We start from the raw sequence: 11,220 nt of genomic DNA, 5'->3' as shown, positions 1-11,220 counted from the left end.
ACCCATAGCAACCAAAATAAGCATTTGTCTAAGCATATGGTAAGGGTTTCCCCGTATGTATGGATCATACAAGAATGCTTAGAAATTACTTCTGCAGGTTAGCTTCTCTGCAATATATATCTTGTGTTCAAAAGGAATAGATAGCATACCACTTTGACTAAAGGATATAAATTAATGTTTAAACTATAGGAATTAATATTTACACATTCGATGAAAATTTCATACAATAATATGTTAATATATAAATCAAAAAACTTGTTTTAAGACTTTGAAAACTACATAAATAAAGCAAATATGTTAACCCGCCCATGTTATCATATTCAACTTAACGTCTTTCATGACTTGGTAATCTTCCTCCCATATTCCTATACTCAGATAAGTGTAGTGAAATCAATCCGAAAAAAATGAAGGGGGTTGATTGATTTTGAAAATAAAAAATGGATGAAAGAAAAGAAACTGCGTATAAAAAAGAATTATCAATGAAAGGAATTATACAGAGGTACTACCAATAAAATGATTAAGTTAACATCTTCAAGATTCTCAATATCAATAAAATAGTTTATAAGATGTCAACAGAACCAGAACTTTTTAGGGGTTTCAAGATTTGAAGTATTAAACATAAAACAGATACTCATTTGAGGGTTGTATTCCATTTGAAATTGTAATTGTAAGTTGGAGTAGAAATTGAACATATTCCTTCAAAAGTAGTAATTGTTGATGAGGATTTATAGATAGAAACATTGAGAGTTGTATTACGCATAGAGCTAAACTTTTGTGTAACGAAAACATAGTTACTATGAATATTGTATATTATTACAATCTTTATATTCCATATATTCTTTTACTTACCTTATTTTAGTTTAGTTTACGATAACATTCTATCAAAAGTATCTCAACGTATGAACAAGGAATTATTCTGTAGATTAATCTACAGAAATAAATTTCTTGTGGCATAGAGAACATGCAGTTCTATTCGTACACAGCCAAGTTTGGCACCACGACCAAAAAACAAAGAAACTCAAAGATGAGTATAAGAAATACAAATACCATAGTCATTCTGTACAAAGGTTCATCTCCTGAAACAAGGCAATACACACACTACGACACATAATCCCTTCCCGCCCATCTCTCCTCGTACTTTCCAAATGAGTAGGTAGATGATGGTATCCCAGACAAGTGAAAGGGATCAGGCTCAATACCATAATCTGTGAGTGGTCTATGCTCAAGAATATCATCATGATTTTTCACAAAATCTGGTATCTCAATCTCTCCTTTCTTTACATCATCCCAGAGGTACTGAAGCCGGCTTACATACTTGATCTTCCAATATAATCTATACCAAGAACAAAAATTACCAAAAGCAAAATAGGATTAGTGTAAAAAGTGATAGTGGGTCAACCAATGTAACTGATAAAAATCATAGCTGTTGCAAGACAACTATGACCCTACTCGCACAAGCTAAGTAAAATTAATTAATTTTTTCTTCTAAAGCTCTAGTGCAAAAGTTAATTTTAACTGAAAAAAAGTTATTCATTTTACTTTTAATTTTGTTCTCCTATAAGTTTATCCAAACACAACCTAAATTATACTCCTAAATAGAATGCTTTTGAATGTTCGTTTGTGTTAAGAATCAATAGACGATTAGTTACCCTCCACTCAAGAAAAAGCGGCCAACAGCAGCGATGACTAGCCGGGACCGAAGGCCAGGGTGGATGAAATACACAGTTTGAAGCCTGTCCTTGAAATCAGCAGGAAGTTCTTCATAAATCCACCTTAAGATCGTTATGCCAGGGGAATTATCCTCTTTCTGAACGGTGGTGTGCACGTAAACAATACAGAATGGCTCATCCGGCAACTCACTGCAGATCTTGTGAAACACATATCTTTTCAGTCGCTCTGCACTCACAACAGTTGCTGCACACCATTTAAAAGCACTTCAGTGCCAAATCAATGGAATACAAATGGAATAGAAGTAATTCAAAGTTCAAAACAGCTTCTCCAAAAGATACAATAGGAATTTACATCACTAGAGCTTTAACTTTCTTTTTCTCGAAAGCAACGTATCCCAATAGCCACAAACAGTGAAAACAATCCCAAAGAGAGTAGAATACAAATTAAGGTGCAACTCCTCTCCCACACGTTCTGCTCTATTCACACATCTAGGAATCAAACCCTTTCAATATGCTTAAAGGCCTAAACTACTAGCACTTGAGCCACACCTTGTGAGTCCCAGAGCTTTAATTTAATTCTTAACTTTCTTTCTCTTTTCCATTTTTTCTTATTGTTTGAGACATAGAGTTGTATTTTTATCCTCCCATACAGAGCCACACAACCTCACGTCGGAGCAAAGATCAGAAATACATAAATAGAAGATCAAACGAAAACAATAGTGAAGTTTACATGTAAAAGAAGAGTACAAAAGAAAGTGAATCCCAGTGTTTTTCAGAAAAAAATACAGAAACTAGTTTGATCAGCATCTAGAGGTTACACATCAAATCTCACTAGCGAGACAAACTACTAGAACAGAAAGAGACATAATATTCTAACATAAAGCACATCTTAACCACCAAAGAAACCCTAAAAAGTAAAAACACATTAATTAAGTTGAGTTGATTGAGGAAACAGTAAAATACCTGGGAAGTACTTGCCGACGATGCGGAGAATGCGATTGGAGTTTTTATCGGTGCCTTGGAGGCGGAGGAATTGCAACTGATCGAGATCGGAGAAATCTTCGTCGGGGAAGAGATTTTGAGAACAGTCGTACCAATTATCTTCTTCTTGCTGCTGTTGATGTTCGAGGAAGGGTCGCGCATCGATTCCGAGGTCCGACGCCAAAACCACCACCGAGAAATCCTCCGACGAATCACCCATTGCCGCCCCTAATCCGTGTAATTGGTTATTGCTTGTGTGTTGCTTTACTAACAGAGTTTGTCTCTACCATTTGATATTTGATTGGAAACAAAATTGAAAAAAAAAAATATATATATATATATATATAAAGAATTAATAATATACTTTTTCTTCGATTTGATTTACACTGTATAAAAACTGATTTGCGATTCTCAGAGAAGAAAAATAAAACACTGATTTACGTAATGGGTAGAAGTGGATCTCAGTAAGTTAAGTTTTACTTAAAGTAAATTGTGTTCAAAATTTTCCTATCAACATTTTTTTAAATTCTTGCCAAAAATACATTTATTAAAACTTTACTTATATTACAAAATTATTTTAGTAGAAATTACGTAATTACCGATATGTATTTTTATTAAATAAAAAATTGCTTTTGTTTAATAAAAAAAATTATTTGATGCAAATTTTAAAAAATCGATTATGAGAAAATACATCTCTTTTATATAATTGTATAATACTAAATTTTATAGAATTTCAAAAGCTCAATTTATTTTCAATTTCAAGACTAGAATGTGGTGAATTTATAGGCCTAATTTAGTTTTTTTTTTTCAAGTCTAACTTAATTTCAATTGTGCTAATTATTTTAAGTTTAAATCCATTTTTTTGGTTTTTATGGTGTTGTAAATATACAATTTTAGTTTTTATAAAAATTTAATTACACATTTACTCCTTATACTTTCTAACATTAATTCATTTTGGTTCATTATTAATATTTTTTTTATGATTTTTAATTGAATTTGTTGAGGTGTATATTGCTATTTACCTAAAATATTAATAGTGATGTTTAATAACAATTTTTGTCATATTGCTATTGAAAAGTTGACTAATCATGAAATGCACTTGGTTCACTTGGACAAGTTAAGTATTGGATACACTAATTAAGTAATATTAAGAAACATAAACACTAATATACAGATATGAAGAGTACATCGTATAGTTTCTTCGTTTAAAAAAAATCTTAAAACTATCTATTCTGAAACATTATTAGGAAAAGTCTTGGATTATAGTATTGTTGATGAAAAATAAAATTGAGTAAAAACTTCTGTTAAATGTGATTAAAAAATATTGAGTAATTAGTTATGAAATTAATTACACATGTGCTTTTAATTTTTTTTTTAAATTAAGCTTTGATTCACTATTATTAGTAAAATATCCGTTTATTTGCGTATAAAAGATTAACATTTACGAATGATAAGTATTAATATTAAAGTCTTGAGAAAAGTGCAGAGTGTATAATTACGACGTTGACAAGCGAACCAATTGGGTTGTGGCATATATAGGAGCAAGGTATGGACCGAATTGTGGCCATTGGATAATCCAACACAACCAATTCCAATTTTTTCATTTTATTTTCCGTAACAAAACAAAACACCACTTAGGATTGTCTCAGACGAGGAGTGTCTGGTGGCCACACGAGCTTTACCATTACCAAAGCGGCAAAACCAATTTCAATGTTTCATTTTCTTCCCTTTCTTTTCTCCACTGTTAGCATAAATATCAAGTGCTGCTTGTTTTAATTATTACTGTAATTCCATTTTGTGCCTTCACTGTTGGTGTGGCTGTGCAAAATTGTCTCATTTAGTGTGACCCAGATGGTGTTTTGAGTATTGGTTTGTAGATTCGTTGAGTATTTTGACAAATTTATATGATTGCTATGGATACTTTGCTCAAAACACCTAACAAGCTCGAGTTTTTGCACCCACTTCACGGTTATTCAGAGAAATTAAGCAGTTCAGGCTCCTCTAGGGTGCAAAATCAGGATTTTAGATTTGGTTCTAAGAAATCGCTTGTGAGATGGGGTAAATGTGGTGGTTTGCGGGCTAGTTGTAGTGCCCTTTTGGAGCTTGTTCCTGAATTCAAGAAGGAGAATCTGGATTTTGAACTTCCTCTGTATGATTCGTCAAAGGGGGCTGTGGTGGACCTTGCTGTTGTGGGAGGGGGGCCTGCGGGGCTTGCAGTTGCGCAGCAGGTTTCTGAGGCAGGGCTTTCAGTTTGTGCTATTGATCCAAACCCTAGGTTGATTTGGCCCAATAATTATGGGGTTTGGGTGGATGAGTTTGAGGCCATGGATTTGCTGGACTGCCTTGACACCACCTGGTCTGGCGCAGTTGTCTACATCGACGATAAAACAAAGAAGGATCTTGATAGGCCTTATGGTAGAGTGAATAGGAAGCTGCTGAAGTCGAAGATGATGCAGAAATGTATCTCAAATGGTGTCAAGTTTCACCAGGCCAAAGTTATCAAGATTATTCACGAGGATACCAAATCTTTGCTGATTTGTAATGATGGTGTCACTGTTCAGGCCACAGTTGTTCTTGATGCCACTGGCTTTTCAAGATGCTTGGTTCAGTATGATAAACCGTACAACCCGGGTTACCAAGTTGCTTATGGGATTCTGGCTGAGGTTGATGAACACCCGTATGATGTAGATAAAATGCTTTTCATGGACTGGAGAGATTCTCATCTGGACAATGACAAGGAGCTGAAGCAGAGAAATAGTAGGATACCCACCTTTCTGTATGCAATGCCCTTTTCATCCACTAAGATATTTCTTGAAGAAACATCCCTTGTAGCACGGCCTGGATTACGAATGGAAGATATACAGGAAAGAATGGTTGCCAGGTTGAAACATTTGGGTATTAGAGTGAAAAGTATAGAAGAAGATGAGCACTGTGTGATTCCCATGGGTGGCCCCCTCCCAGTTCTTCCCCAAAGAGTTGTTGGCATTGGCGGTACCGCTGGGATGGTGCATCCTTCAACTGGGTATATGGTTGCAAGGACCCTGGCTGCAGCTCCTATTGTTGCTAATGCTATTGTTCAGAGCCTGGGCTCTGATAGAGGACTTTCCGGAGGAGATATATCTGCACAAGTGTGGAAAGATTTATGGCCCATCCAAAGGCGGCGACAAAGGGAGTTCTTCTGTTTTGGTATGGACATCTTACTCAAGCTTGATTTACCTGGCACAAGGAGATTTTTTGATGCGTTTTTCGATCTGGAACCGCATTACTGGCATGGATTCTTATCATCAAGACTGTTTCTTCCTGAGCTCTTATTTTTTGGACTGTCTTTATTTTCTTATGCTTCTAATACATCTAGGATAGAGATTATGGCGAAGGGAACACTTCCCTTGGCAAACATGATCAGCAACTTGGTAAAAGATACAGAATAAGATTACTTCTTTTTAATCTGTTGTATGCTATGGTTTGTGCTTCCACATGTAGTTTCCTACTCACATTATAGATTTCCAATAATGTATAATGGTGTATATTTATTTATTCTTTGCTCACTGTAATTCCCTTTTGAGGAAAAAGTTCCCTAACTTTCTCTGTTTTAGGCTTTATCATTGTTTAGACTTGGCGTATTTCAGTTTGACTTCCTGGTTGCGAAGGAAATAAGCAGAATACACCTCATGCATGAAATTTAAGCCTCCACCTCTAGACTTCCTTTAATCCGAGCAGAATAATTTGTTAGTAAACTCACTAGCAACATGGCAGCGATGTATTATATAAATGTTACAGAGATTGACATACACAGTGCTCTAAACTTTTATGTTGCACTAGATGAAAGCGAAATTTGAACAAGAACTAGGCACTAGTACTGTAACCAGAAAGGCGTGGATAGCCCAAGGAGATCTGAAATGGTTATTGGTTAAAAGATTTTAAACATTTTACTGATACCATGTTAAATTAAATTCAAAGTAAATTTGGATCTATTCTTATACACTCGTTTGAAGGCAATTTCATTTCTTATGTCTTTCAGCTATCCAAATCCTGGTCTTGCGTGTGATCATTAGTAATATGATTACATAATGCAAATTTCGTTCAAGAGCTTATTTGAGAAAAAAAATTATATCATTTTCTTTTTATGGCAGGCACAGAAATTATTATTATTCTATGAAAGTTCTTTAGCTAGATTAGCTAATGATCAACCTTTTTGGCTAAAATAAAGTTAATACATGAATTTAACCTATTAGCTTATTATATTTTTTTCAGACCACTTGAAATTATGTTTGACATTGTAACATGTTTATGTTAAATTATATTTGAAATATTACACTATTTAAACCATTTATTTTTAATTTATTGTAAAAAACTTAACTTTGAAAAAATGAGACCACAAAATATGAAAAAAAAACTAAAACTATAATTATATTTTTGTATGTTTGTGTATAAATATATACAGACCTTTTCATGTCATTTTATATCCGCAAGCTTATTTAACAAACAATTTTACCAATTACTCCTAATTCAAAAAATAAACTTTAAACAACTTTCAATTAAATTATTTAAGATTTGAACTTTTGGTTAAATTATCATCTATATTCACCAAACAAAACAAATTGTATTCGAGGTAACATTTAGTTTCATGTTAAGCAGTAGAAAAAATTCGGAAAGATTTGAAATAATATGTATAGAGACGAATGCAACTCCTATCTTCGAGGCCAAGTGTTTTATTTTAACTTTTAACATCAAACGTTGACAAGCAACGTATACATTATGCTAGCCCGAAATGACTCCTAAGGCAAAGTTCAAATAAACTGAAAATTCTGTAAAAATTGGATCTTAGCCTAAAAAGGTTTATAAGGTATAATACTAATCTCTAAATTCAAGAAAGCTCTCGGCTGCGCTTAGCAGCAGCAACAACAGCATTCATCAGTGTTCCACGGAACCCTCCGTTTTCTAACTCATGAATGCCCGCAATTGTTGTCCCACCTGGAGAAGTAACGTCATCCTTAAGTTGCCCCGGGTGCTTCCCAGTCTGTGACACCATTGATGCAGCTCCCAATACCTGCAAAACACACAAATAAACGAGTCAAGCAAACAACTTTAGATATGAGATTTCAAATATTGGTAATGTAATGTTCAGTAGAATACTTGCCTCCATAATGTATCCTAATTTATTTATCTTTTGTTCTGTTTGCAATACGAGTACATGCCTATGCGCAGGCACTATGTGTTGTTCAATTAAAACCAGTATAAATAATTATGGCCAGGCAGGCGTAAGGATAGGTCAACTCAATTTGGATGCACTAGTGGAGGAGCAGGCTTTTCTATAAATCTGGTAGACTAATTTGCTCCACCTGTCCAGTAATAAGCACTGCAACATAGAGGAGGGTAGCTTGTATCCAATTTGTAAAGTAAACACTGTCCAGTAAACAGCAACATAGAGTGCACTTGGTATATTACTTGAATCCAATTTGTGATTCGTAGTTGGAGACCTTTATCAAGTATAGACCGAATATACACAGTAAAGCTAACAATAACACTGAAAGACCACCAATCTTCAACTTATCTAATAATAACATGCCATAGAAAATTTAACTATTTCTTGATAATCTGAAATTGAAAACAGACTAATAGTTGCAACATATTTGACACGTCTTAAATATTACTTTCTTTATTATATGTGGATTTTGAGAAAAATATTAATATAAAGACAACACAAAAGCATGCATCATATAAATTATATACATTCGGAGAAATGAAGTACGAACTTATTTTATTAAATGGTCGAAGGATAGCATTCAGTTCACTTACAGTTTGAGAAGCTAGACTTAATGAAAGATCACGTGGTAGACCAGCTGCTACTCCTCCGTCAGCCAAAGCTTCTATTGCTAAATAAATGTACGCAGGACCACTACCACTGCACAATTTAGGAAAACAAATAAAACAAGTTTTAGTAAGTACATCAAATTTTAATCTATAGCTGTCAAAGAACTCGGAAGCGACACCAAGACAAAATCTGAAAAATAGGAGCAAGGCTCACAAATCACTTGAACAGGTGGAATTGATTTACAATGGTAATGGGATTCGAAGTAGAAACATAATATTAAGGAGAAAATGTAAATAGCTTAAAATTGCACGGGAATAGCATACCTACATTTTAACCCCTCCTTATCCTCTAACCTCGCACTAGTATCATCACTTACCTCAAAAGAAACATGTTTATCAAAGATGAAATGAAACTTCTTGTTGATTTCTCAGACAATATCCAAATACTAATCAGTGATTTTAGAAATGAGATCTACATACCTCAGACCAGTTATTCCATCAAAATACTTTTCTTCAGCTTTCCAAATTTTTCCAATTGACCCAAATAATTTAGCTACAATACTTCCATCTTCCTCTGTTGCGGCTGCCCCCAAGCTCATCACTGTCATAGTTCGATTTTAGTTATCTATTCATTCAAGTCTGTAATTCTCAACAATGCAAATTAATGCAGAAGAAATGCAATAAGGAACATCCATTGTCTTTTAGAATAACATACAAGGCACAAAATTACCATAATATGTAACAGAACAGAAGGCATTCTTGACCTCGTAATTTATCCATAATTGAGATTATTTACCCATGTAATTTATGCATCAACCAATATGAATATTAAAGGCCAGCCAGTTCTAAATGTAGTTACATTATAAGCTGTAGAGTCCACAAAACAGGGCATTAGCATCACAAAACAAGCCTTTAATTAGATTATTCTAATACCACAAGGGTAATCAAAATATCCCATCAGCTAGACCAAACAGTCACAGACTAGAAAGAAAAATTATGTGTTTTTCACGAAGTTATTTTAGTACTGAGAAGTTTAAATTCTAGATTATCAATTAACTGAGTTAATTCCACCAGCATTTTCAAGTTGCAAAGAAAATTTGAATTTTCTATAAAAACTCTTGAACAGAGAGCAATTAAGCAGTAACTAACAATTTAGAATTCAGAGATATACCAAATTATACAAATAATTCATGCAGCATACATTCTCCACATTCTGCATATAAAAGTAACTGAGGATCAAAACACAATATGCTTTTAAAAGTAGAGGGAAAAAGGGATAATACCGGATGCTGCCTCGCCAACTGCAGCAGGTGTATTAGGCATCACTCTTATAAATCTGTCGCTCCCAGCCCATTCCTACATTTTATGAAATAGCCGTTTTCCATAAAATTATACAACCTGATTAAATTTTGAGAAAGGCTACTTGCACAAGCCCATGTGAAGTACGTTTTCTTTGGGAAAGTATTTTTAGTTTTCATTCCTCTTTTAACTTTTGAATACAAAAATATCACCTTGTTTTCTTATTTTCGAAACTTGATACAATAAAAGTTTGAACCAACCTTTTATTCTATTACGAGTTTAATTATGATGCACTCTAAAATGTAAAAGTCAATAAACTTACAGCGGAGAGGATGGATTTGTGATTTGATCAGTGAAAAAATCCTTTACAGTATCAGTGCATTTAAATTAAATAATTTTCTGTTTTGGTTTTTTGTTAGTACAAAACAATCATAAAATAAAAACATGTTCAGTTCCCACTTAATTTACAGTATACTCAACGAAGTAAACGAAAGCAAAAAGGAAGAAAAAAAATACACTGCATTCGTAACCTGAAGATCTTTCAACTTGACGCCAGCGGCCACCGAAACCAAAAGCTTGTTCTTCGTGATTACAGGCGTCAATTTGGACACCACGTCTTTCACTGCAACAACACACACAGCAGTAAATGAAATCCCAAGTCGAATACGCATGATGAGCGCGGAGACAGCGCAACAATACCTAATTGAGGTTTGACCGATAGAACGACGACGTTGCTTTCGCGAACGACCTGCGAGTGTAAGGGAAAAGGAGTGAAAACGGCGTGACGTTTGTTTCAGAGATAAAAGAAAAGGAGAGGGAACGGTATATACGTCTTCGTTCGATGAGAGGACGCTGACGCCGAATGATTCGAAGGCGTCGCGGCGCGCGGGATTGGAGTGTGCGGCGGTGCGAATGCGAGAAGGCGGCAGGACGCCGGAACGGACGACACCGCGGGCAATGGACTCGGCCATTTTTCCAGCGCCGATGAAACCGAGAGTGTAGGTATCGGCCGGAATGGAAGCGATTTCCATTTTGGGTTACGTGGCAGAGAAATCAGTTTGGATCTGAAACTGAATTGGGGAAACAGAGAAAGAAGAGAAGTGAAGCAGTCACACTCACACAGATTGGTTTGGTTTGGCCACTTACATATTCAACTTGGCATCATATTAAACAAAGTTCCTACTACCATACTCTTTATTTGTCAATATTTATTTAAATACAATAAATATCAACAAATATCTTTTCTTATAGTCTTTTTTTCAGGGGATAGAAAAATGGATTGTCAATGCCATTTTAGTGCATAGTCAAAGATTTTTATACTCTTTTATTTTGTTACTTTTTAGAATTTGTAAAGATTTTTATAAAAAAAATAATATTTTATAGTAGTTTTTTTTATCTTGGTTTAATTATAAAAAAGGTGAATATGTCACACGTGTGTCATCTCTAATCCATTCAGTAG

General features: G+C 34.5%; 3 protein-coding genes across 4 annotated transcripts; 1 reads left to right on the top strand and 2 right to left on the bottom strand.

Annotated features, from left to right (window-relative positions):
* Positions 1–900: 900 nt before the first annotated feature.
* LOC137813974 (uncharacterized) lies at positions 901–3,101 on the bottom strand. Its single transcript, XM_068616481.1, has 3 exons — positions 2,634–3,101; positions 1,650–1,914; positions 901–1,333 (listed from the first exon to the last, which is right to left on the bottom strand). The coding sequence occupies exons 1-3, from the start codon at positions 2,869–2,871 to the stop codon at positions 1,099–1,101; spliced, it is 738 nt and encodes a 245-aa protein (XP_068472582.1). The 5' UTR covers positions 2,872–3,101; the 3' UTR covers positions 901–1,098.
* Positions 3,102–4,216: 1,115 nt separating this feature from the next.
* On the top strand, positions 4,217–6,185 carry LOC137813973 (lycopene beta cyclase, chloroplastic). The gene has a single exon (XM_068616480.1). The coding sequence runs from the start codon at positions 4,556–4,558 to the stop codon at positions 6,077–6,079; it is 1,524 nt and encodes a 507-aa protein (XP_068472581.1). The 5' UTR covers positions 4,217–4,555; the 3' UTR covers positions 6,080–6,185.
* A 1,159-nt stretch (positions 6,186–7,344) lies between these two features.
* On the bottom strand, positions 7,345–10,950 carry LOC137813972 (pyrroline-5-carboxylate reductase). 2 transcript variants are annotated; one of them, XR_011081565.1, is made up of 8 exons: positions 10,592–10,923; positions 10,461–10,509; positions 10,292–10,383; positions 9,746–9,818; positions 8,943–9,063; positions 8,448–8,553; positions 7,789–8,007; positions 7,345–7,698 (listed from the first exon to the last, which is right to left on the bottom strand). XR_011081565.1 is itself a non-coding variant. In XM_068616479.1 (7 exons), exons 1-7 carry the CDS (start codon positions 10,790–10,792, stop codon positions 7,516–7,518), a joined length of 825 nt encoding a protein of 274 aa, XP_068472580.1. In that variant the 5' UTR covers positions 10,793–10,950; the 3' UTR covers positions 7,345–7,515. The 2 variants fall into 2 exon arrangements, 1 of the variants encoding a protein (XP_068472580.1); XM_068616479.1 differs by lacking the exon at positions 7,789–8,007 and having other exon boundaries at positions 10,592–10,950.
* Positions 10,951–11,220: the final 270 nt, after the last annotated feature.

This window comes from Phaseolus vulgaris, chromosome 1 (genome assembly GCF_000499845.2).
Source record: "Phaseolus vulgaris cultivar G19833 chromosome 1, P. vulgaris v2.0, whole genome shotgun sequence".
NCBI lineage: Eukaryota > Viridiplantae > Streptophyta > Magnoliopsida > Fabales > Fabaceae > Phaseolus > Phaseolus vulgaris.
Note: the sequence above shows the minus strand (reverse complement) of the source record. Positions and strands in the feature narration are given on the sequence as shown.